Below are 27,726 nucleotides of genomic sequence, written 5' to 3' on the forward strand. Positions count from 1 at the left end.
CCGGATTGCTCGTGACAAATGAAGAATTCAAATTTCTCACTGATGAACTGAAATAGTGGGAAAACAGTGTATGGCCAGACTTAATGAGTAAGACTGAAAGCTACCACAGCAGCTGTCACTGATTGAAGACCTCCCTTATGTTGTTACGGCATTTGTACCTTGTTTCTCTCTCAGTGCCAGTGAAGAAAAAGCCCATTTAATGGGGGTTTAATTTTCCATTGCATTTATTTTATATTTATTTGATGTGCATTGTTACAGTGAATTCAGGGCTGTGCCACACCTCCAGAATCATTTGAGAGGCCACTGTTGTATCACAACTAAACTCATTACATCTTCTCTTCCTATGCATGTCTGTATCTTTATGCTGTGCTCAGAGTACTTAGTGTAGTAGTTAGCTTACACAAAGAAAAATTCACACTGCTACTGCTCATCTGAAAACAAGTTATAATAAAATACAATATTCCTTTATAAAACAGTGTTTAAATACTAACACAGCGCTTTACATCTGTACTTCTGTTGTTTGTATGAAGACCTGTGTTAAGTTTTTGGCAATCTGACTCATTTACTTCTGAAATCACAGACTTTAATGGAAACACATTGTGCTGACACACAAAACAAACACATGAAGACAGCTAAACTGGAATTTAAGAGACAGGAACAAGCTTTGGTAGAATTGGATTATTTAAGAATAGCCATCACACAGGTAACAACATGTCACTCTGGGTTTATGGTCCAACATTTTTAGAACACAAAAAATATTCTCTTCAACAATATTAAATTACAAGTAAAAGACAGAAAAGTACTGCCAACCTATTTATCCCCTTCTATATAAGCTCTATAAGAGTCAGATCATTCTCCTAAATACCACGTGAATATAGTTGCACATCATTTGAATTAAATTTACCCTTAACAAAATCAGGTGATTTCCCCCCCCATAGGGAATAATTAACTAACTAATGATAAAAGCATCAGATAAGTTATGCTAAGTAAAAGGGTTGTCTACTTGTGACTTGCAAGACAGAAGATTTATTTGGAATGGTGTCAGTGTGATATCCTATGTTAGCAGTGTATTGGACTGTAGAATCAGATTTTGAGCTTAGAGGAAGACTCCAACTCATTGAACATGACTGCAAACAAAATCTCTTTGCTTTAATTTAGTTCAAAATATCCTGTACAGTCTACACTGAACTCAAACAGAATTATGATTGTACAACAGACATTGTAACATTAGTAAAATGGATGTGATGGAAAATAAGTTGTGTCAGGTGAGCACTCTTGATTGACATCAGTCTATATAGCATATCTGGTATCAAATTTATCTCCATTGTGCTAAAGGTAAGAATAGTTTAAACATAATAAAACAAACTCTTTTCTCATTAAGACAAGACAAGACATTTTTACAGCTTTTCAAGACTTCAAATGTTGAATCTCAAGTTCCCTACTGAGTTACTTAATGTTTGCTTCGAAACCAAAATACAGGCTTCATTAGTGCCAACTCATGGTAACACTTTGGATTCTATAGTAAGCTCAGTTATTTTGAGCCAAATGTTTTTTCCCCCCTACATATACAGTTTGTGCTTCATGCTTAGATCAAGTGGCCTTTTGTTAATAACCAGAAAAGTAGCAGTTCAAGTACAACAACATTTTCCCACCCAAGAAAGCTGTAATGTAGGACAGCTGACCTAAAAAATTGTAAGCATGAAGTGCACAGCCATTTGCAATAAACAGTTACCAAATTGGACTATGTGCAGAATGGTGGACTAAAAAATAAGTACTGGAACTACAACTTTTATCCAGTTTGATATGTTTCCTGAAAGGGGAAATAATCAATTATAGTCTTGATCATGCGTAAAACCACTTGAGAAACTACCAAAAAAGAGTTTGCCATTTGAGAAATTAATGTTAGTTTAACCTGTTTTAATTGTACAAAGAATAAGCCAATGGACTTTCCATTCTTTGCATGTTTGCTCCCCTCATGGGTCCATTACCTTTCACAAAGAAATTTTTAACTATCAAACTTGTCCATAAATTTTGCCGCTGAGGGTGAAACCATCCAGTTAGCATATACACTATCATTTGCATATCTTGAAAACACAGAGTTAGTGCCATCGAATCTTGTGAGTGGAACGGGGCTCTCCTCAGGCCAGTTCGGGTATGACATGCCTAAAAATGAAAACAGATAATTTTTTCTGCACTGAAGAACCACAACTTCATGTGCAGACAGTAAGGCCCTTGGCAAAACTCCGTTCAATACTTTAAACCAGACTATTGTTTTTTGTCCCCAATCAATTGATATAAACTGTGTTTCAAAGCCCCAAAGCACAAATTCTGCTGAAGGCAAACACCCTGAACAAATAAAGTGCTGTCTTGATTAAAAAAAAAAAAGTGTGTATATCATATAATCCAATAAAAGTTGTTAATTTTTCTTCAGGTAGCCTCCAACTTTTCACAATTTTATAGTTTCATGACAATGTAATTACAAATTACTTTGCTAGAGAATTTATTGCAACTGGAAGTTCTTGTTGTACATACAATGCTCCAAGCAGTAATAAGCCCATTTAAGGCAGGACCCAATGTCCATTCTAGTCAATGAAAGTATTTCCATTGACATCAATGGGTGTCTTTCCATTGGCTTCAATAGGTTTAGGATGAGACTCATATCACCATCATGATCTCCCAGTAGTACAGTGGGCTGCAAGGTTCTGAGCACTCTGACTCTGATCCAGCTATATATTTAAATACAGGTTTAAAGTTAAGCATATAAGTAGTCCTATTGACATCAGTGTGCTACTCATAAATGTAAATTTAAGGTCATGCTTACGTATTTTGCTGGACTGGGCCCAGAGTGCTCAGCATCTTGCAGATCCAGCACTATATGCAAAAATATACCAAGGCCAGCATTTTCAAAAATAGAAGCCTAATTTTGTTGCCTATTTTGGCACCTAAATAAGTGCTGAGATTTTCAAAAGCATTCAGCAATGGGAACTTCAGTGGGAACTGTTGATGCTTAAGCCCTTTTGAAAATCTGACCACTTATTTAAAATTCCAAATATGTATTTAGGAACCTAACCTTGGGCATCTAGTTTTAAAAATCATGTCTGGGGAGCAGAGGGAAAAAAAAGACTCAAAGATATTTTCTAATTACAAATACACAGAGTAATGGAAAAGCTTCAGCTTTTAAAAAAGTTTTGCTGCTTGAAGAATGAAAAAAATATGATCTTTGAAGTTAGTAAACAGCCAAAAACATGTAGAATATTTAATCAGAAAACAAAATATAGGAGTTTTGGCAAGAACCATTTTTACTGTCCATCTCACCACCACAATATGAAAGCACATGTTCCCTTTCAAAACACTTGCTACATCATTCAATCAGGGCTTAGTGCTGACATTTGCATGATAAACCAAAGGATGTGAAAACAGTCGAAAGTATTTTTATAGTGCCCATCACCAAATCAATTTCCAAAAGACTGTGTAGCTACACTCAGTCTCCCCTGTCATCTGTAAATTGTAACCTGATCCCAACCCATGTCATGTTAAGCAGAAATTTCTGCACAAGGACTTAAAACGTGTGAGCAGCAGCTGAGATTCAGGAATCTGTGTGGATAAACATAAAACTGTAACAAATTGGGCCTCACTATTCAACTGAGCCCCCCAAAAATGTTTAGCAAATGTTTTTTTTAAATCCCTGTTACTTAAATTAGAGATATAGAATCTAGTATATTTCCCAACTCCACCCCCCAACACAAAAGACTATTTTAATTGGATATTCAGTTCTTAGCCTTTTAAAATTTCCCCTGAGAGTACTTCCCTGATCTATTTATTTCTCTTTATCATATGATATATAGATATAGATATATATGGTGATTTTACTTATTTTCACATCCTTTTTAAATCTTTTTTTAAACACAGCTGCAAGACGCCTAAAGTATGATCCTGATGCAAAGTTTGACATTTACAAATAAAAAAAGCTTTCCAAGCAAATTTTGATTGGTTTCATTCACACAAGAAACACTCTAATGGGGTTACAGAGTCTGAAGATAGTGCAGAAGAAAAAAAAACACTTTTTGTGTGTGTTGCTAGAATCTAGTAAATGCATGTGAAATTCTACCATAGAGTTTGTTTTCAATCCATGTGGAGGGGAGGGTTCGAGGGAGGGGAGCATTATTACAGTCCACGAGTGGTGTCTCCTCTTCTGAGAGCCCGTCATCATAAAGTAAGGAGTCAGAGGGTGTGGAAGCTGCAAGATCTAAGTAGTCCTACCAAATAAATAAAATGCTAGGTTACAATAAGCAACAAAGTCATTCCTCAGTTATAGTTGCTAACACATTTCTGGGTTCCCTAGACTGGGCAACTGCAAACTCAAAGTGGGCCCTTCTATAGAGAATACCAACTGCTTAATCTCCTGTTTTCTGCAAGAGTAGTGTCCTCGGCAATGCACTTGTTTGCAGAAACACTAGACATGCTTCGACAGAAACATGCTCAGTTAGTGCTTCTCCTGTTGAACGCTGCTTGCCAACGAGTTAACTCAAAAATATATAGGCTTTAATTTCAGCTTTCTTCTAAGCCTAAGATTCAATGGGAGGACAGGGTGCTTAACAATGCCTGGAAGGTGCTCTCATCATTTTGCAGCATTTGGCCCATAGTTCTGTTCAGGATGCTAGTTGTTTTGTTTTTAACTAGGATAACCATTTCAGACAACATTGCCCAGTTCAGTGTTACTGTCCAGTCACTGGATTATCCCAGATATTCTGTCTGTCATACAAAGCAGACACAACTTTTTGGGTTGGAAATTTACTTTTAGTTCAATACATTGCTCTTGTAATAGCCTTTTGGAACCTCAAAACAAAAAACTTTGCTCTTACTTTGCATTTCACCACCATTGATTTAACTTTGATTTTTAAATTTTCCTATAGAGCATAATGGCTCCCTTCTGTTCACTTCTTAATCTGTGCCCAGCAACACATGCCCAAGCCCAGAATGGGTTAGTTCATTTGTTATCCCTCTGCTGGATTTGTAACAGAGGAACAATATTGTAGGTCTTACCTAGAGAGTAACTATTGTTGAAGATTTCTAATGTTTTTGTAAAACAGGGATTTTATAAATATATACCGGTAAGCGCATACACACACTTATTTTTAGTCACCAGCCTCCACTTCTGTTTGCACATGTACACTTGTATGTGCTCATTCAACTGCACATGCCCTTTTCCAGCACACACAGACAACTGGATTTTTCCATGAAAAACTTCCATTTGCACTGATAGAATTTCCATGCCTAAGCCGTATCAAATAAGTGCACATACAAGTATTAATATTGGAAAATATCCATTTAGGTGGATGTATGTTTGCAGTGTGTACTAGGGACTCAATCCTGCAAGGTACTGATGGAGATACTCATGGGCTTTAAATTAAGCGCATGCATAGGTGTTCTCCTGGATCAGGACGACAGTGCTCAGCAGTGTGCAAGACCAAGTCCTAGATGAGGATGTGTAAAGGCTCCACAGGGACAATGAGGTCCTTTGAATTCCCAAGAAAATCCCTTATCAGATTATGCATTTGAAAGTAGACAGATTTGGAACCAAATGGCTTTAATATTTTGTTGCTGTTATCACATCTTTAAGACATCCCACGTCAGAAATGACACAATACTTGCTTTGCAATATTTTAGTCATTTAATTTGAGGCTTTCTACTGCTTGATTATTGAGTAATGCAAATTAAAATTAACTCTGCAATAATAAATTTGTTACTAAGGAAACTAAGTGGTAAAATAATCAACCACACAACATTTCTAGGTCTGAAATCTTCAAAATCACCATACAAAAAAACGATGGAACTGCTTTTGGAAAGCTTTCTGCCATCTGGAGGAAATAAGGTTTTTGGATGCCTTTAATCCTGATCAAAATAAGAACTTTTATCAGAAACTTATTTCTCTGTGCTACAACCAATGTCTTTGGATTGTAAACATTCCCTACTAGTTTTCATTAACTGTGCAAAACTCAGCTTGCAGCAGACTTACCCTACTCTTCACCATCATTTTCTCCAGTTCTTTGCTGATGTCAGCAAATGTTGGCCTCTTATCTGGTTCCTGTTTCCAGCATCGCAGCATCAAGTTATACCTATGAACCAAAGTAACACATAATAAGATCCTGCATTCACAAATGGTTTGGTTTTCCTTTCTGCTCAAATAAATCTACAGTACAGTGATCTGGCCACTGTTGTGAATGCCACTCAAAGAAATATCTCAATCTTTCCTTTTTCTTATTTATGTAGCTAAACAATTTCTCCATGGGACGAGGCCCTAATACTGCACTGAGAGTCACATGAGTGTACCTTTACTCCCAGGAGATGCTGCATGTAATTAAAGCCCCAGGCATGTGGATCTCTTTGCAAGATTGGTGTCCAAGAGTAAGTCTACACTGCTACTGGGAGGTGGGATTCCCAGCGTGGGTAGACTCTCGCCCTCGCTCAGCTTGAACTCTTGTTCTAAAAAAGGCAGTGTGAACGCTGTGGCACTGGTGATGGCGTGGGCTAGCCCCTCAACCCCAAGCCTGCCTGACCCCAGTGCTGCAACCTCCACACTGCTATTTTTAGCATACTAGTTTGAGCTGAGGTATGGTGAGTGTCTACATACGCTGGTAATCAGACCTCCCAGTTGACCCCTTACACTTCTCCAACTCCTATGACTTTTGCTTTCCCAGACAGTCACCTAGAAGAAGAACCAAACAACCGGTACAGGGGGAGTTGATAGCGACACCAATGTTTAGGCTGCCTAATGCTTCCCACCTGCAAGATTCTTGCAACCTTTCCTTTGAGAAACTTTCACATCTCCATTGTTTGCCTCGGGCCTTTGGTATTTGGCAGGGGAAAAGTCCTCTGGCTACAGAAGTGCTTTTCCTTTATGGTATGAAATTCCATTCAGCTTTTGCTGAGATATAAGCTTTCAAAATAATTTCCCTTCTCCTGCTCTCCTTCCTCAGGAAAGTGTTGGCAGCCTGCTAAAATAATAACTGAACACATGAATATTCTAAGGGCAGGCTCCACTGCCACCAAATCAGCAGCACCACCACATTGTTCTGGGAATAGCTGGGAGCAGCCATAGTGGCAGGGAGGAGAAAAACCTAGACTGGGCTTCCCTCATCTGGATCCAGCACCTGGACCTAGTGGCCCATTCTTCCCTCTGGGGACAACAAATAGGGCAGGAGCTCCCCCAACTCCCAGAAGGGAAGAGAAAGAAAGAATTGGGCCAGGCTGAGTTCTCCCATGCCACTCTTTCTGGACTCAGCAGCCCACCCAGATAATGTAGTTAGATCTATAGCTTAAATGACTTCTGCTGCAGTGCTGAAGGTTCAGGATTCAAACGCCGCTGGTGCTCAGCTGTTCATAAAAGAAAGTGGCTTTACCATTTTCCTTAAAAACAAACACAAATAAACAAAAAAACATTTTGAAATTATATTTAAAGAACCCTACGTTATAAGAATTCTGTTTAGGTTGCAAATTCAAGCACTTGAAAGTTAAAAAATGCCAGCTTTATGATTGGCTGTACAACCTTAATTCACACCCTCCCCCTTGGGCATAGGCATTATGATACTATGTGATCATGTCATTAAAGACTGTCTCAAAAACACATGTGCATAGGCTGTCTGAATTAAGTTTGCACAGGCAACCATAAATCTGGCATTTCCTAACTTTTTAGTACTTGACTTTACAACCTAAATAAGATTCTTCTAATCTCACTTTTTTTGGATTTATTATATTAAAGATGGAGTGAACTGCTTCAGAAAAGTTTGCATACCTATAAAAAAAGGGGTAAAGTTATGCATTACCACTTCATTGCTAGACTGGATAATTTGGAGCATGCATAGAAAAATGGGTGTTAAGTAGTTCATCTTAATGCAGTCTTTAATGTCCTAAAATAAACATCTATCCAGGTTGTCCATCTGAGAGAGACAACAACAACAACGCCATCAAACCCCGCCCCCCCAACCCCTGCAAATTTACACAACATGAGAAACTCAAAAAAGTATAAACAATGGAACATAATTGGGGGTGGGGAAGGGGACATTTGAAGTGAATGCTTGAGGAAGGGAAGACGGGTGAAAATTTAAAATATTTAATTTTGCTGGGGGCAAGTCTGGACTTGAGATCTATGAATCTAAGTTCAACAGTGTCTCAGTGGTATCTCTATGTATGTGGTGCACAGAAAAATATGGCTGTACTATTTATGCTGCTTTTTCTCACCACACATGTGGGCAAGGTCATTCAAAGACACCTGAAGGGATCTTGTTCTTGTTCTCCAAAATTCAAATGAGACAATGCAGTCTCATTTGAATATGTGAATATGGCTTAATAGAGGCTGATAAACATTTTTAAAGCTCTGTTTCATTTTCGGACACCATAGAATATCCAGGAAGATGAGATATTTCTCTCTCTCATTGAGATTATCCTGGTTAATTGCCTTTTGTAAATAAGTCAGTTAATAACACATGAACTGTCTTACAGTCACAGATAAACTGAAATGACTCACTAAGTCACAAAATGTTTGTGTTATACAGGTATTGATTTCTGGGTCAAGGTATCTTCTCTTCAGGGTTCTGTGCACTACCAGGAAAGTCAGACAACTGACAAACCATTTGCAGGGAGTACATGGAGCACAGATATTAAAATAACTGCCTTATTTGCAGGAAAGTGGGTTCCTAGTATTTGGATGTGCTTCAACACATCTTGAAGAGATCAATCATCACTATGTTAGATGTATTTCTTCTCCCCACCCCCCTCCATGTTCCAAATATTCAACCTACACTTTTTCATTAGCCTGAGGAGTACTTTATCCAATTTTCAGCAAGTACTTTGGCAATAGCTGCGGGTGCTTGGGGACTGCATTTCTTTTAGTGCACATTTAACACAGATTGTCACCCCACCTTTCTGCCACTTTATGATGACAGAGTTCTTTACTTTTACTAGTTTGTTCTCAGACTTCTCTAAAAGTCATGCTGGAGATGGCTGTTATTTACACTGTTTCCTCCCTTTGTTCAAGGACATTTCTATTAATCCAAACAAAGCAAGAACTACTTACATTTCTTCACTGCAGTTTTCAGGTCTCTCCATTCTATAGCCAGTTTTCAGGAGGTTAAAGAGTCTTTCAGGAGCAATTCCAGGATAAGGGTTACCTCCCAGGGTTACAATCTCCCATAGCAGAACTCCAAATGACCAGCTGAAAAAGGAAGGAAGGAAGGAACCATTCACTTGAATTGCTAGGATTGAAGAGCTTAACATGGCCCCTATCCAGCAAATAGTACAGTAGCACTTAAAGGTTCCAAGATCAAGTTTCCATTATGCTAGGTGTTGTATGAATCCCTGCCCCCATCTATTACATTCTAAATAGACAAGACAGACCAAGGCGTCAACCACAAATCCATCCTTCTTTGCATGCACGTGTCTAATTTTACCTAAATGACCCCCTTTATTTTAATAGGCTTACTTGTGCTCGTTTAATGCATCAGGGCCTTAATTTTGTTCTTGGCCTAATACAGAAAGCAGCACTGGTCAATTCTATTTGGAAATTTGAAATGCACCAAAAAAAATGGTGACATTTTGATTTTTTTTTTTTAAAGGGAAGAAAATTGAGTCAATTTTTCTATCCACTTTCTGACCAGCTCTAGTAGAAAGGCCTTGACTCAAAGGGTTGGAAATAAGGGTATGTGTTACCCCCCCCCCAAAAAAAAAGGTTCCTTTCCTGAGTGGAACCCCTCTTTCAGAGGCTTGAGCAACCCAAAATCTAATCCAGACCCTCATTTCAAACCCCCCCAAGATTTCAGTTTTCACAATGCGGAGTGAAGGAAAGCAGGCAAAAATGTATTTTTTCACTTGGGTTGATGGGATGCCTCTGAGAACAAAGTTATGTACAAAGTGCAATAAACATTCACTTTTGCCATCTGACTTTTATGCGAGAGCTCCACCTTTAAAAAGAGACCTAGAGGAGTTAGGCCCCTAAAGTCCACTGAAAGTCAATGAAAGTCATGTGCCTAATTCCCTGAGGCTCCCTTGAAAATCCCACCTCAAAATTTTAGCAACAGAAACTGCTCTCCTCCTGACTAGGTTTCACTTGTCTCCTTGTAGTTCTTTTATTTTAAACAAGAGAAATGGCATTCCCAGGCCAGGACATATTAAGCTCCAAGATGGCTAGGCGCAGAAAAAAAAAAAAAAAAAAAAAAAAGAAGAACTGCTAGTTTCACACAGCCTTACATGAAACTTTCAAACAGCTTTTTCCTGCTGATATTGTGTAAGTTCATTTTTAACCAGTCTATATCTTCCTCAAAGCTCATGCATATTTATAACATTCCATTGCACTTGATTAAGTCTTTCTATTCTTCCTCATGCCCTTTATTGAGCCAATTATTCTGTGCACCCTATCAGGTTATAATTTGACCTGTAAGTAATCCAGAAGAGTGTGTGGCATTGTGGGTTTTTATGTTTAAGATTCTTTGTTTAAGTGAATTTTTTGGAGGCTCTGTAAGAGGGTGTAGCATGTTGGTAATTTCTCAATTAGCTCCAGCTGTTTGTCAGATTTGTATGTTAGGATATTGTACTTTAGGTTTGTAATTATAAAAATTACCGGTAACTAAGTGTGTGGGGAGGGAGAAAATATTTTCCATTGTACAGTCTTTGTGGATGAATAAAAATGTCATCAGAGAGATGGGGACAGGAAGACTGTGGGCACTGGTACAATGTGTGTCTAGGTTCCAGCATAAAAAGCAAAGGTTTTCGCAGCAGGGTTGGAAAAAAGGAATTATAGAAGCTGGCAACTTATACTACTGCTAGATCACTGCCAACTACTGACTATATACAAGGGTCTTAAAAGGAAGCAGCTGGAAAAAAAGAGAGAGAGAATTTATGAGGAAAATCCAGCATTAGGGAATGGATTTTAAGTATATTAATAGATGGTCACTAAAACCATAATTGCATCACCCCAAACAGCACTGAATATTTGTAGATTATATTTGTTAACAAATGTAAATTTTTAAAAATCAATTTTCAAATAAAGTAACCCTTTAATTCTTCAGTGTTACACTGTTGGAGTAATAGCCTGGAGCATGGGGTGTGTGTATAAGAGGCTGCAGGACACTAAACCTCCCCAAATAAGGCTGGCAATGCAGGGGGGGGGGGGGAAATGCTGCAGATGTGATGCCGGTCACCTCCCTTGGAGGCGCACCGGCCCGCAGCCTTTCGAGCACTGGAAGTGAAGCTCCCTAGAAGGGGGAGGCCCACCAAGGTTCAGACCGGGGCCCCACCCACGCTCTGCCCTGAGGCCCTGCCTTCACCCAGCCTCTTCCCCTGAGGCCCCACCCATGCTCTACCCTGAGGCCTTGCCCTTGCTTGCCTATTCCCCCAAGGATCCCCTCGCCTGCCATTCGCTCCTCTCCTGCTGCTCTACCAGCCTGGGTGAGGAAGGAAGTAGTAATGTGAGAAAGGAAGTGGAAAACAAATCTGCCCATGCAATCACTCTCTAACAACAGGCACAGGTACTTGCATCATGTGGCTGCAAGTTGGTTGTTCATTAAGAGTCTGATCCTGTTCCCACTGAAGTCATTTGGAGTTTTGTCATTGGCTTCAATGGGAGGTGACTCAGGCTCTAAATCATTAGTCTTTTTGCTGGGTCTGCCAACAAGAGTGGGTTCTGTGGTGTGCACACTAAAAACGGGGCTGAGACCATCAAATCTTATTCCACACAGGCCAATGAAGGGCAATCAGATTGCAACCTCCTACAGTCACTCATGATTTAGGTTTTAATTTAATGGGTCACCTACAATTTTAAAGTTCCATATTTATCCCACCATTACTGAGAGACTGAGTCATCTGGGCTCTCTGATTTTTGTTATCTTCCAACTTAGAAGCTGTGGCTATTAAATATGTTACCGTAGTTCTTTGTGAAACTCTATACAACAGACACATAAACTGCATAAGACACACCACAATTTAGACTTACACATCACTTTGTGTTGTATAGATATGATCAAATAGGGATTCTATTGCCATCCATTTAACAGGTATTCGACCCTAAGAGAAAAAACAGCAACACAATTACTAAGTTAGAAGGTTAAAATTAATGTTGGTGCATTTGCTTTCACAACAGTAAGATTTATACTGCACTGTGCCTCTCTGATATGCTTCAATAGAATGACTGAAGTGACATTTCATCAAATAAACAGGGAGCAGTACAGGTTAGGGGGGCACAGCTATAACCTCTCTTTAATCACCACTGAACTTTACCATTCATTCTAACCCAACCAAAACCCAGTTTTGAAAGGACATGCATTCAATGAACAGTGATTTTCAGACATATTACATGGTCAGCTCAGACCACTGAACCCTCCTATCACACTAAACCTATACTTGTCAACATGAATTGCTTGCCACCCATTAGATACACTTCCAGAGCCTAGTGGGAGTTGTGCAGGTGCAAAAGGAGATGGAGAATGAGGCTATAGGAGTAAGATCCAACCCAAATGAAAGATGAATCGCAACTGAAAAACCTCAGGTTTTAGGACAGCTTTGGCTTCTGAACTCAAGCTTCACTCGGGCAGTTATACTTGTTCAATGGCTGCTTAACAAGCTGTGCAAACTGCTGCTTTTTGGTCTGAAATTCACATGGTAAAATCTCAGATCTACACCAGCTATTCGCAAAGATTGTGGCTGTGCAAAATGCCAACGTGATTTCCAGGATGCTTCATAACATCCACAAAAGCATTCTGGATTTGTATTTTCGTAAAATTTTCAGGCAATGCACATGTATTTGGAAAATTTTTCTAGATATATTTGAAAGATATTCCATTCTTTCTCCCATTCTTTCTTCCTGCTCTCTCTCTACCCAAGTTATTTTTGACAGCAAATAATTGTTTGTGTTGGAAAATTGAATATGCACTCGGAGATACTATGGTGAGGAGGGCTATATCAGTATCTGTTAACTTTATGGGGAAAAATCTATGTATTAGAATAAATTGTTCTCAAATAATTTTTGCAGAGAAATAGGTACAAATAGATAGCATTCCTTCAGGGTAAAGCATACATAATAGAACAGAGTGGATATTGCACTGTCTTTCCTAATATACTATCTAGTTATATTTTTAATTGTCTTTGTCCATGGTCACTTTTGTATTGCCTCCTGCAAACATCATGCAATTGAGCATTATTGGCTGGAATTGTAGTGGAAAACAAACGTCAAAAAGTCACAGTATTTATGGAAGCCAATGTTTGAAATTCTCATGTGTGAGAATTCATGCTGGCAGCACTTTCACACTAACCCACACAGGGAACTGGAGCAGTATCACAGAAGATTGAATGGTCAACATAAAATAGTATTACTGAATTTCACAAACTGAGCTTGGATACTGGCCTCATTTACATGCAGAAGGCCCACTGATTTCAATAAAAGTTGCATGCATACAGGCTTATGGCAGAATTCGGCTCAGTGTGTTATGGCAATATCTGCTATGATAATAAATAACGACAAGTCTGAACTTGTTTCATAATCTTGAGGTTATCATAATAGTTCTTTTTAGGGAAAGCCGTGATATGACTAAACAATGAGAGGAGCTCTCCTAATACCACAGGAGAGGCTTTCCATCAAATTTCCTTTGCACAATCCTACAGATGAAATGTTACCATATGCTGAGTTCTGCCATGAGCACTGTGAGCAGACAGAACTATTTCTAGACAGCTGATAATAATTTACTGTGACAGGAAAAATATAATTGCTTTAAAGAATGCGAGGCATTCCAAACTGGCAGATGGGTATCTCTACCATCTATAGCAGAGATGGGCCCAAGCTCTGGCATTTGGATCTGGATTTTGAACCTTGTATATTTCAGAGCTGTTTGGAGCTGGGTTTTGGTTCAGATCATCATAGCTATAGAAGAAGCATTCTTGAAACTAGGATCTGGATTTAGATTCCAATTATGAAGTTTTCAGCCAGAACTAGTTCTGATTTAAATGATTGCCAGCTCTTTCTGCCTACTTTTTCTTCAATCCCTTGTTTTGTGAGCTTGGCAATTATAAAAAGAGAGGGAGAGAGAGACTAATAGCTTTTTTGTATAAAGTAGCAAGATGAGGCCCTAGATTTTGTACCCTAAGTAACTTACAAACTAACAGCTATAAAAAAAATTACTACCTGAAAAATACTTGAAAGAAAATAGGATTATATTTGAATATATTTGTCTTTATTATTGATAGATCACACATTATTTTTAAGGCCCCTGTTCAGACTACAGCTACAACACAACACAAAGACCGGAGAAATCGTGATTACAAGATGCATGGATACATGCTTTCCAAAAATAGTCCAGGGTTTTAACCCACTTACAAGGACACAGGTGGTCCTACTGTATCTATATTGTCACCATGTCCTGTGACTGGGTTGTAGATGTGGTGTTGATGGGGCATTACAGTAAAATACAAAGATCAGGGCCGGCTCCAGGCACCAGCTTACCAAGCAGGTGCTTGGGGCGGCCACTTCGGAGAGGGGCGGCACGTACAGCTGTTCGGCGGCAATTCAGCGGACGGTCCCTCACTCCTGCTCGGAGTGCCGCCGCAGATCACGATTGCGGCTTTTTTTGTTTGTTTGTTTGTTTGTTTGTTTTTTTGTTTGGCTGCTTGGGGCGGCCAAAACCCTGGAGCCGGCCCTGACAAAGATTATTGCACACAGGCAGAAGAAAGAGCGGACAGGAATTAATATTTTTTGCTGATGATATACCAGTAAATAGTGTAGTCTAGTTACTTATAATGGCCCAAATGATGAAGCTAATTGTTTTGTTTAATCTTTACTTTTTGTTCCCTATTTCCTTATCAGAATTAGCTGTTCTCTTTATTTTCTGTGTTCAAGTGTTTCAGTGTAAACCCATTTCCTTGATTAAGCAAGGATTCCAGCCCTGGTTTTAACATGCACTGTACCTTGCTTCTCTTGACATAGGAATCTTCTTCATAAACATCTCGGGACAAGCCAAAATCAGAAATCTTCATTTTGCGTCCTTCTGCCACCAATACATTTCTGGCTGCTAAATCACGATGAACAAGCTTTTAAAAGAAACCAACAATCATGGTTATTATTCTTATGGGGTAAGATGCATGGAAAAACTTCCAGATATATTTATGCCTGTCACAGAGATATGTTCAACACACTGCTGTAGCACTATACCTTCATTTCTGCCAGGTACTGCATCCCCCGAGATATCTGCCATGCAAATGAGATCAGATCTCCCATTGTTAAGGCTCTCTCATCTGGGTTGTCCAAGTAGCTTGAATTTCTGTTGGCATCACTGCCCACATAGCTAGGTCCTACTTTCCGACTTTCCCTGAGAAAACTGCGCAAGGAACCATACTTCGCATATTCCACAATTAAATACAGAGGCCCTGAGGAAAAGAAAGAAAAATACAAATCAGTCAGGTTGTTCTGCTCTACTTTTCTAAAGATTTTTCTAGTTAACATCACAGACTGGTCTGTAACAATTACAGGCTCCAATCCTGGAAACATCCTTCCCTCGGCACTGCACCTTGATGTGGTAGAATTGCTTGTGCATTCAAATAACCCTAAGAGCTATGCTGGTGGGGGTTTTAGCTCCCAACAGGGCCATCAAAGCCAGATAGGGACCACATGAAAAGCAGTCTACTGGTCCCCTAGGTTGGCATTTGAGAGAGAGGCTAACAACCTATCCTTGTAAAAAAGTTAAATTATAAAAAAACAATAAGTAGCCATTCTGGCAAACAGCCTCATAGACAAGGATGGCAGAATTTTCTTCGTGCCCTAGCAATGTCTGATGGCATGGGAAGGATTCAGATTCAGAATCTTGCAAATATGCACTTGAGTGGATGTCCTATGGGAATTCTCTCATGCTACAAGCCCAGGTACTCATGTGCATAACTGCTCAGAGCTATAGAGGGCATCTAACAACACCTACCAAAGCTAAAGTTGTGAATCAGTTTCTATGCTAGCCTTGTGTTTTCACATCAGAACCTTAGGGTGTGTACCCTGTACGGCTCTCTACATACCCAGGCAGTGCCTGTTTTTAGGGAAACAATGAGAAGGTACTGGTCAGCATGGCAGGCAGTGGTCTCAGCCCGCCAGCTGCCTATCTGTTGTCAGGTTGTTTTGTAGGCATCATGGCACAGAGTTTTAAACAGTGTCTTTGCTTGGATATGGGGAGCATGTTTACAAGGAAAAAAGGTTTAATTGAACGAAAAATGTGTGTGATATCTATATAAAATTAGATCGAACTAATTTTTATTCGGTATAGCCACACACTAAATTTTGATGTGCTGGCAACAATTATTAAACTATAGATTGGTTCATGTAAAAAAATTAATCCAGTGCATGACACATGACATCTTAAATACATGGGGTGAAATCCTGATCCCACTGAAGTCAATGGCAAAACTCAAATTCTCCATGATTTCACCCATGATGTGCCTCTTTTTGTGTAGGTTTTGGAGTGCATATGGTATGTTTTATCATTAGCTGCGAATTCATGTGTATGGTTAGTGACATGCTTTATTTAATGCTCTTTTTGGTTCTATTGATGGAATCACACACGTGCATATACACACAATGTTATAGCAAATATTAGGCCAGATCTTGCTTGCCTGACACAGGCGAATAGTCTCATTGACTGCAAGAAGATAATACCTTAATAAGGTCAGGAGGATTCAAGAAAGCACATAGAATACAATTCATTCATGCAGTAAGTAGCTGCACGAAGATGTTGGGTCAAAATCTGTTCCTCTCAGTCATCTGAGTTTAAATTCAGAATAAATCCACTGAAGTCAGTAGAATGACTCCAGATTCACACTGATGAATAGAGCTCCTTAGCTTTCACCTTTTAATTTTCTTTTAAACCTAGCTGAAAATCAAGCCTGTATAAGGAGTTACTTAAGAAACTTGATTTAAAAAAAAAATCAAAATTACTTTCTGGAGCGTGTGATATTTAGCTCAGAAACCATCTTCTCCTTCCAGCACACTAATTAAGGTGCCCTTTCAAAGCACTCAAGTATAGGTTCTCAACAAAAATCCTGACATTTCAATCCATTAGCAAGCTTCTCCTCCCCACCACCCACATGAATAATATCCACTCAGCGCTACAATGCTGAGTACATTTGTCAGCTGTATCAAAGCCTCCCCCACCCCAATGCATTAATGAATTACCTTCATATTTATGAGAAGTGTTCGACTCACAAACAGTTCACAGCACAATGATTTTATCCCCTCCACAAGGTTCATAAAAAACACCCTGATTTTTTTTTTTTTTTTGACTCTTACTGAGTCTCCCAGATGCACAATCCTGAATTCTACGTGCCCCCGGAATGCACTGTTACATCATCAGGCATTCTGAAAATGCAGGACTGAGCCTTAAGAATTTGTGGCCATGTAAATCACTCACACTCCATAACAACTGAAAGATCAACTTACAACAGATATTTTATGGCAGAAGATGTTGCCATGCAACTCCATTTAACATTAATGGGAATTGTTTAGATCAATCCCCATGAACTGCACTGAAAGTTTGCCCCTTTGGCTGTTTATAATACATCTTTTTGAAAATTATTTCCCCCATGTATTTGCAGCAAAGTACAGTATACACATCAGTGAAACCAGTTTTTGACAAATGTAAGCATTCACGTAAGCACCACACAACAGAATCATGCTAGTGCAGAAAAACTCTGAGGAAGAAAAACTGAAAGTGAAACTAACTAGCAACCTAGTCAGGGGTTAGGTAGTGGGTTGTCCCTTAACTACTTGTTCACTCAGAACCTGGAAAAATGGTGCCCCAATCCCTGACTTGGGCCTTTAGGTGCTACTAGAATACCAAATAATGATCATATTGAAAATCCAGTCGAGCCAAATTAGAAGAGGCTCCCTGAGAACCAAGTTAGTGTCAAAAAATAGAGGCAGAAAAAGAAACTGGCCAGGAAATATTTTAAAATAGCTTTAGAATCAAAACATGTTTGTCTCTGACTATATAGGTGGTATCCATAAGATCTGCGGCTAGTTTTGCTGAAATTAGGATTGCCACTTCTCTCACTCATTCTTAACACCACCATTTTTAATCAATAGCAAATTTATAAAGGTATTTTGCATTTTAAATAGTGCTTCAACCCCAGGCTAGATCCATTCTTTGTTTCTCTCTTACTAACTAGCTGCTGACACTTACCATCCTGACTGCATGCTCCATACAGTTTGATGACATGAGGGTGGTTGACCTGTTTCAAGAGGTTGAACTCTGACAGCAGATCTCGCAGCTCACTCTGGGAAGCGTTTTCTATAGAAGGCATCAAAACCAGACATCTGGTTAATAAAACACTGCAAAAGGAATGTGCCACCTATAGACTAAGCTGTAAATTAGCATACTGCTACCTATTTAAGGTATTGAGATGCGCTGGCCAAGTGATTAAGGTGCTCAACTTCAATTCCGGAGGTCATGGATTCACTTCTCACTCCATCTCATACTGAAGGCTAATTCATCAGTAGCAAAATGGGCACCTGATCCATAGTGTTAGGGCTGTGAACGGCGGTCAGCATGATGCTAGCCACATCACTCCCTTGTGTCATGTTGGCTATGGAAACTGACATGCGTTAGCCTGATGAGCCATCTGTGGCTTGGGGCAGACTTTGACTTATTTTAGGTACTTGTAGGGGACTAATCATTGTAGTATAAAACAGGTACAATCTAAGAACAAGAATTTCAGAATGCTCTGGAAATGAGCATGGAGATGAAAAGCTTCAAGTGCTGTACTATCAGCTTTGTAACGGTTTTCAGAGAAGAGACAGGGCCTTATTCTTCATTGATGTTCAGTCATTCACATCTTTGCCAAGTAGAGATGGGTGAAATTTTTCAGCTAATGGTTTACTCACTGAAAAATGCAATTTCGGATGACCCCAAACTATTCAGGAATTTGACACAAATAGTTTTGGCCAAAAAAAATATATTTTCAGGACTTAGCTGTCATTCACAAAACTGCAGGAGGAACTGGAGGTCGTCATGGGCCCTCTTTATAAATTTTAGCCCAGTGATTAGCACACTCCCCTAGAAGTAGCTTCAATAGCAGATACTGAAAGATCCTCACACCAGAGTATCCCTCAGCCCAATGGCTAATGTGTTTTCCTGCAATATGGGAGGACCAAGTTCTCCACATTAGGCAGAGGGGGCTGTTGAACCAGGGTCTTGTGAGTGCTCTAGTACTGGGCTAAAGCTATAAGGAGATGGGTGGCATGACCCCCTTCCCGTTTTGTAAATCTAGCCTTTTCAAAATATCCGAAACAGCATGTTTCAGGTCAGACAAAATGTTTTGTTCAATGTAAAATCATTTTTTTTCAATTTGCTGAATTTTGTTTGCAATTTTTGGGAACTGCCGGTGAACCACAAAATCAGTTATCTGTCCAGCTCTACAGTCACGTGAGAGTACAGCACTGCCATCTAACTAGGTAGCATTTTATACCCACTCTGCACTGGTGTAATTGACTAGATAAGCTGCAAGGCAGTGAAGAATCAAACTCAGAGGCTTTTGTGCCATGTAACTGTATTGCAATTACTGCATCCCTTTTCCACACTACATACAGTAGACAAGATTTAGAGGGCTCAGCACCCGATATAGCAGGAGATCTCCAATAGGCCTAAAGTTAATTTATGTGATGAACCCAATTAGGGTGGTCTGAGCTTTGGGAGTCTACATAAGCCAAGCATTTCTCTTGACCAGAACTCCCTTGTTCAAACCAAGCTTACAGAAACATCCATGGCTTGCCTCAACCCTCTTTTCCCCCAAATATTTAATTAAAGATAAAATTCAGTTCTACACTTGTTAATCTTGCAGTACATATCCAGAATTCCAGACTTGGAGCCGAGTAGAGAGTTTGTATTGACATCAATAGAAGATACTTCTCCAGACTTCTTTGCTGATGTCAGTGGGATGGGTACTGATTCAGTTATACTATCCCTTGGGTGTCTGCCAGCATAAAACTTTTTAGAGAACATTCCAGGATAGTGATTTTTTGTTATTGTTTTATTTTCATTTCTATTTGTTCACAACGAAGTAAAAACAATAGCAACACAAAAATGTTTACCCAAGTAATGGGCAAATGTTTTCCACAATCCAGCTCTCATGGAACATTTGGGGGAGCTATCTGAGAAAGAAATATGCATTGCAAAAGGAATGTATTAGAGTTCTTGCTATTACCATAAATGCCTTATGAATTTATTAGAGGAGGGTGCTTAAAATAAAGGGTTACCCTTGGCTGCTATCAATTCTGCTCCAGATAATAGCTCGGGAAAGTCAAATGGTAAGTCCATTGGAATTAAGAATGTCACTTTTTAACAGCATATTTCGGAATTTTAGCTCAGTTACATATTATCGATGTAAAAAGTCACTACTACTTGTAAATGTATAAATAAAGTTGGCACGCTGTAAAGATTATGGATATTCCATTTATAATACCATGTAAAAGGTTATTTTAGGGTTACATGTAGAGCTATATTAGTCTGTCTCTGCAAGACCAAGTTCCAGGGCTCCGTCGGCACGCTCTACACGCTCTTTGATTTCATCTCCATTTAACCCTTGTTATAAGGAAGCCTTTTTTATAAATGTAGACATGCATTTCATAACTCATTTATTTCATCGGTAAATTGATATAACATGCAATTTCCTTGCACTCAGTGAGAGGATGATGGACTTTTTTTTTTTAAGCTTGCACATAATAAAAATGCTAATAAGAAACCCATTATCCTATTGTAATTGTGTTTTCTTATTCACAGCAGCAATTAACGACTGAGGTCATCCAGCCAATGCTTGCTCCCCACCAAAAGAAAGAACTCTTCTACCCAGAAGCATTTCTGAATACTTTTGTTGCTTCTCTCATATTCCTAGGGTGCTTATCTCCTTGGTATATAGGGACCACACACCATTATGAAGTAGTATCAGATTCTATCACAAAGCAGGGTTATTTTGTCTCTGTTCTTTCCATTTCTACATCATCCTTCAGGACGATGCAGTTAAAATTACCTTTCTGTCAAAACAACAAGGTCAGTCCTAGGTTCTGTGGGGCCTTATGTGATCTAAAGGCCTCCATTTGCCTTCTTTGACCTGTGACCAAGGTCTCCCATCTCAATGATATGGTCCAGATGATGTAGCCATTAGGTGTGAAATGTGGCATAAACCAAAGCCTACCACTGGCTTCACTGGGGGAATATGGTGGTACTTGGTCTGGTATACAGAAAGTGCCAACTCATTATTTCATTACTTTGCTCTCCTTTTTAAGGTGGCACGTGTAGGAGAAAGATAGGTATAGCTGGGTTTGAAAAGAAGGACATATGGATCAGTTTCCTTAATGAAAGAAAGTACAATAGGTAGAGATAGATGGATACAGGAGCCCTCTTCTTATCAACCAGAGTTTTGTCTAGTGTAAGTTTTCTTCCAACTCTGTAGCCTCAGATTCTTTGATTTAAAACTCAACTGGATAAAACAATAGTCTTAAATTAATAATTCTTAACAATTACATAGGGTTTTTCATGTGAGGTTTTCAAAAGTCAGCTCAGCATCGGCCTAGCTTTGCTTCCACTGACTTCAAATGAGAGTTTTTCAAATGGACTTTAATGGTAGCATAATTAGAGCAAGGCTGAGAGCTTTTCAAAATCTCACCCCGTGTATACAAAGTGCTTTACAAACTGCCTATTTGCTTTTTTCTATATCTGTGTCAGCTGGGTAAGTATTATTACCCACTATTACACAGATTGGAAATTTAAGTAGAGAGATGTAGTGAATTGACCATGGCCAGCCTACAAGAGCTGAAGGCTTCCTGGATTTCCTGCCCCTTGCTCAAAACCAGTAGACTACACCTCTATCAAGTAAATACATCAGATCAATCCGGCACAGGCAGGGAAGTAGATGGATAGCTTCATAGGTCTGTTCTGTCTCTAGACACTTTGTATCTAGCACAAATGATCTACTTAAAAATATTTGAAGAAAAATTGAGATAGATTAATACAAAAAGCTGTGCAGAGTTTTAAAAAGCCCTTGTGATGCTTCAATTAATGATGACTTAAATGAGATACATTTGCCACAGTAACTCACATTGCCCTTGCACAGCACAAGCTAGGGCCTTTGGAAATTACTGTTTGTATCAATGTGGCACTCTCTCTTTCGACGGGAATAGGTCAGTACATAAATAGAATGCTGGAGGAAATGCTGCCAGGACGCTGGGAGGGCCTGCCCCCAGATGGCCTCCTGCATGTACACTAGACTCTTGTGAAATAGATTCAAAGGTTCCCAGATAGCTTTCAAATCATTTCAGGGAAATGTACCTTTGAGCATTTTCACTGCCACCGTGGTGTAGCCTGCTTTCCCCTTGAGTCTGAACGCTGTTGCCTTGACAACCTTTCCAAATTCTCCTTCTCCTAGTGTCTTGCCTAGAACCAGGTTCTTCCGGGGGAATTCCCATTTGGGGTCCTCCTGTATGAGAAAAAAGGAATCCTATCAGATAAAATGAGATAGAAGGGGCTATCTTATGAGACAGAAGGGGCCAGCTCCTGACTGGTAGCTCAAATCACAAAAGTTTAATACAGTATTATATTTCAGGGAAGACATTATGCTCAGTTATCTGATTAATTTTTGTTTTTGTTTTTGTTCCATTATCAGACAGAAGACCATGACTTTTTCTTCTGCAACACCCTCTAAAAGCTCTTTGCAAGCATTTTTAAATAAGCTAGAAATTTCCTCTAGATAAAAAGACACTAGGTGCAGCCTATCAATATGGATGACGTTTACAGGCCTACCTGAGATTTTTTTGTACAAATGAAACACTGACTGAATAAATGCTCACCTTCAAAATAAAGTATCCATATTTGATCTTGCATTTCTGTTTAACTTGTGGGAGGAGGTTTTCCTTTAAGAATTCATCACAGACAACAATCCATCTGTTATGAAGTGCTATTGAGCCTTACAGTTACAGAACAGTGACAAAATGTATAAACCAACCAAGAAATAAAAGCAAATAGAGTACAAGCTACTATGAAGGCATCAATATCTAACATCCAAATGCATCAGACAAGAGGACAGTGTTTCACTGCACAGGACTTTTCCAGACACCATCCTATTTGCCCCAGGTAGAAAATAAATAAAAATGCGCAAACTGGCAGGCATCCTACATACAGTATAATCAAACAACAGAAATTGCATTAAAGGGCTGGGGGGGGGAGAAGCCTTCCAAAGTATGCAGATAAATCCACCCTAAACTAAGCTTTATAAGTGAAATTAAGGTAATAGGGTTTTAGTGTGGTGCTGTAAGTCAATGTCCAAGAAAAATCCTGTATCTGAGATTAGCTGATATCAGATTTTATGGAGCCATTAACCTCAGTTAATGTAATGTTTGTTGGATGAATTTTCTTAGGGATTTTTTTAACCCATTGATTTGCATTTTTACACAATAATTTCTGGCCATCTACAATTAGCCCATGAAATAAAATACGGCCAGGATATTAGCATTCCCCCCCTTAACTAGAATCCTACCATATAAATTAAAATTTAGTCAATGCACTAAAATAAAGTCCTGTGTTCAAGCTCCATAGTGCAGCACGTGCAATCCAACTGAATGCTGGAAGATATTACTAAAACAATGACATAATTTTTACAATGAAAGTGCAAATTGTACAGCTAGCTGCAAACGGGAGTAGCCAATAATGACAGTACTAGGGAACAAAAGTTATTAGCCACAGACTTTCCAGGGAACTAGTTTACTTGAATCCAAGTGTTTGTTCCAGTAGAACAATTATTTAGTTCCATATCCCGGGGCAGTTAGCTCACAATCAAACTACTGCACTACAAGAAATGTTATACAAATGAATGGTACAGTAAGAGCCCATGCAAAGCTGATATCAGGCTACTGCTCCGTATTTGATAAATAATTAAATACTTTCCATTTGCAGTACATGACAATTTTCATTGAGAATTTGAAATCCTTCAGAAAGTTACCATTGTCTCTCAGATGGGGAAACTGACGTAGAGTAATGATGTGACTTGCCCTAGAAAATATTACAAGTCAGTAGTTGAGTCAGGAATAGAGCTCTGGTCTTCTCACTTCCAGGTCTGTGCTTAAACCACTAGATAGTGTTACCTTACATTCAAGGGAGGCAGTGTTTCCTAGTGGATAGCAATGGACTAAGAGTCAAGAGACTTGAGTTCTTTCCCCCACTCTGCCAATGACCTCCTGTGTGACCTTGTGCATGTCACTTCACCTCTCTGTGCCTCAGTTTTCCCACCTGTAAAATGAGGATAATGCTACTGGCCTCCTTTGCAAAAATGATTTGAAATCTACAAGCAAAGAGTGTTTTATGGGCTAGATGCTACTATTATTTGTCCTCATGATAGAGATATTGGTCAGCAAATAGTCTGTAAACATTGACAATCAGTTTAACCTCAGTTAGTCTAACCCTGTACTGAAGTCAATGACAAAAGAAATAAGGGATTAGACTGTGCCCAGAGTATTACATTTCTTTAGACACTAACAGTAAGACAGAATGCAGTTGGCTTGTGCAGGAAGTTATGATCTGATTAATTACCATGCATTCATTAGAGATTCCCTCCATGTGGGTGATTTTTATTTAATTTCATTTGAATCATAGACTGCAACCTCTTTGGGGGAAGGCCTCTCTCTTACTAATAGTGAAATTTTAGGCCTGCTGAAGTCAATGGGGCCAGAATTTCACCTTAAATGTTTGTCCAGCACAATGCATCCTCACATCAAAATGGGGGTTTGGAGCACTACCATAGTAGACAACACTCAACTTTCCTTAGAAAGCCCAATTCGTGACAAAACAAAAAAGCCAAGTCAAATCAATACGCAATTTAAAAGCGTAAAATATAAAAGCTTACAGGTATTTTAAAGGTGTCAACAGGCACCTGGTTCTCCACAGAGTCCAGAGATGGCCGACGGACATTTGTAGAAGAGTAACTGATGGGGTAGGACTGGGCTGGGCGCCGAAAGGTCATCTCCGCTGAGGCAATCGGTGGTTTTGGAGAATTCTTGTGGTAACGGTGGATGAAATAAGAAGAGAGCAGCACTGAGATAATGAAGGAGAGCAGAACTGCCCCTGCAATCACGGTCTTGCACACGTCATCACACAGCGGCTCTGTGGGCAGAGGGGGAATTGATTACAGTTCTGCTGGTTTCGTTTTCAATTTTTTCCCATCTCATCTCTTTCCACACACCCCCTTTGGTAGCTAGTTACCATTCACAACAGCATCTACTAAAGGTTTTGAATTAAATTTACATTATAACAGTCATTTCATAAGCTACACTAAAACCCTGGAGCTAATTCTCAAAGAAAGGTAGAAGTGCTGCACTTGCAAATATACCCGTGCAGCTGCAAAATCCTACATTTTCCCCAAGCTCTGTGGGTAATTGCATGCCTAAATGCCTGTTAAACTGTAACTAGATTTAGTTAGAGTTTTACAACCCTTAGTAGTGCAGGTACTGACTTCATCTAACTTCATATATTCACTTGCCAACACCACTGCAGACCCTAGGCACACAATCCCCTTGATATCCATGTCAGATCCACTTCTCTACCAACTAACATTTCCCCCAGAAGTGTATATTATCATAGAATCATAGAAATGTAAAGTTGGATGGGACCTCGAAAGGCCATCTAATCTATCCTCTTGCACTGAGGCGGGACCACGTATAACTATGTTATGAGAATTCTCAAGTCTCCCTTTCCCCCTTTTCCTGCATGGGAACCCCTCTCTATCTTCACAAGGGGGGTGGTGGGGAGGTTCTTAGTTGTATTATTGCTTTCATTTTGTTTTTTGCTTTTCACTTTATAATATATTGTCCAATGCCACAAGTCCTTCATGGAGAAGGCTCATTAGAAAACAATCACTACTTCCCCTTTTGCAAGTGCTCCCATTCTGCCTTCCTTTGAAAACAGAGCAAGAGGTGTAGTTAGGTAGAAATCCTACCCCTAGGAGAATGGATAAGGTGATTCCAGCACCTTCCACAACTGTCTTTTCCGTCTCTGAGTTCTGTAGTTGAGATTTTTAACTCAAGTACAGTGGAAAGTAATCCCCTAACCACCTTTGAAAATTTCAGACCCCGAGTCCATGCTACACTTCCACTGAAATGCAGCCACCTCTGGGGATTATGGGGCAGCCAACCAGTGTATTGTGCAACACTGGATGGGAGGGAACACTATGCCAAGAACACGGACAAAATCCATGGAGAATCGTTAATGTCCAAATCCAGGAGCTCCCTTCTTAATGCTTTGTACGCTGGCAGGCCATGAACGTGAACATTACCCAGCAACATGTAATTGAGTTTAGATGGTTTTATGTATCAAAGACAGGAATATTGCATACAGTAGGAAAGGTTAGCGTCACAAGAGCAAGATAACTGTAAAACCAGCTAAATAATCTTTAGACTTACCTTTAATATCATCTTTCTCACAGTAACAGTTTTGTCTTGGGAAGCAGTAACAAATCCCATGTCCTGATTTAATTCCATGAGCGCCTCTCTCATGACCACCAATGATGTTTCCATCTAATCAAATACAAACACAAGCTCAGATTCTCACGCTGTAGTTAAAAGGCAAAGCTCAACAGCTCATTCCACTAATGGGTTTTTGTGGGCTTACCCTACTAAGTATTTGAAATTTGACAAAGCAACTCAGATTAAGCAGTAAAAATGAAGATAGGTGAAAAAAATGGAAAAAGGATCTCTCGGGGGTTAATGTAAAGAGATCAGGGAACTCAGACTGCTTGAATACTAGTTCTGGGCTCACTGGTCTGATTAGCAATTATTGCTGTTATAGAAGATCCTAGTTCACAGACTTACATATGGTAGACAAGGTGGGTGTAGGACACAGTTTATTTTGGATTATGTCTTTACTTTGTATGTGTGGATACTTCCTTTATTTAAAATGGCCTTTAAATGTTGAATATGTATATCCATTATTTAATGTTGATTCCCACTCCCAACTCATCATCTGACCTCTCTCTGCCTTGTCAGGTATCCAAAATCTTCCTTGAAAATCTTCTCTTATTTAGTTTAATTTTTCTCTCCCACTACTGCTCTGTGACTGTCGTGTGCCTTATATATGTAGGAGACAGCAGTCTAGTGTTACAGCAGGGAACTGGGGGTCAAGAGACTTGGGTTATATTCCTGGTTCTGACAAGCATTTGCTCTGATCTTGGACAAATCAGTTAACCGCTCTGCACCTCAGTTTCCCCATCTTCAAAAGGAGATGATGATACCAACTTTTGCAAAGTGTTTTGCAATATTCTGTCGAGAGGCACTACATGAAAGCACTAAAAACTCTGTAAATGAATGTTTTATTGTCTAAGATAATCTATTATTTAGCATAAGGACACACTGTATGTAACCACCCTATATGCAGAGCTAGCCTGATTTCCAATTGGCAAGGTTCCTGCAGAATCAGGCTCTTTTGAAATCATCATATTAAAATCTGTAAAACACACTTCCATACAGAAACTATCAGTAGAAATAATCTTTTTCGTCTACATAGTGCCTTACATCCCTAAGATTTAATAGGATTAAATCAATTGTGTTCTATAGAAATTTAATCAGCTTCTATAGAGATTACAGATATTAAAATGGAGAATGAGATCATTCCTATAGTTATATTTTTAAACCATCCTATAGAATTCTATACCAGGGATATAACTTTTTATTAAATTCTG

At 39.2% G+C, this 27,726-nt stretch overlaps 1 protein-coding gene across 1 annotated transcript in view; it reads right to left on the reverse strand.

The window, feature by feature from the left end:
• Positions 1-436: 436 nt before the first annotated feature.
• LOC112118557 (proto-oncogene tyrosine-protein kinase receptor Ret) overlaps positions 437-27,726 on the reverse strand; it is a 119,563-nt gene continuing 92,273 nt past the window's right edge. The window contains exons 10-20 of the mRNA XM_026653773.1: positions 26,453-26,566; positions 24,901-25,157; positions 22,335-22,482; positions 18,195-18,302; positions 15,188-15,402; positions 14,944-15,066; positions 11,984-12,054; positions 9,074-9,211; positions 6,017-6,116; positions 4,109-4,256; positions 437-2,163 (exon numbers count right to left, since the gene is read on the reverse strand). Coding sequence (XP_026509558.1) covers positions 2,006-2,163; positions 4,109-4,256; positions 6,017-6,116; positions 9,074-9,211; positions 11,984-12,054; positions 14,944-15,066; positions 15,188-15,402; positions 18,195-18,302; positions 22,335-22,482; positions 24,901-25,157; positions 26,453-26,566 — 1,580 coding nt within the window. The 3' untranslated portion in view covers positions 437-2,005. The remainder of the gene's footprint in view (positions 2,164-4,108; positions 4,257-6,016; positions 6,117-9,073; positions 9,212-11,983; positions 12,055-14,943; positions 15,067-15,187; positions 15,403-18,194; positions 18,303-22,334; positions 22,483-24,900; positions 25,158-26,452; positions 26,567-27,726) is intronic.

The sequence above is a fragment of the Terrapene carolina genome, unplaced genomic scaffold, assembly GCF_002925995.2.
Source record: "Terrapene carolina triunguis isolate 2854851 unplaced genomic scaffold, T_m_triunguis-2.0 Scaffold148, whole genome shotgun sequence".
NCBI classification, from domain to species: domain Eukaryota; kingdom Metazoa; phylum Chordata; order Testudines; family Emydidae; genus Terrapene; species Terrapene triunguis.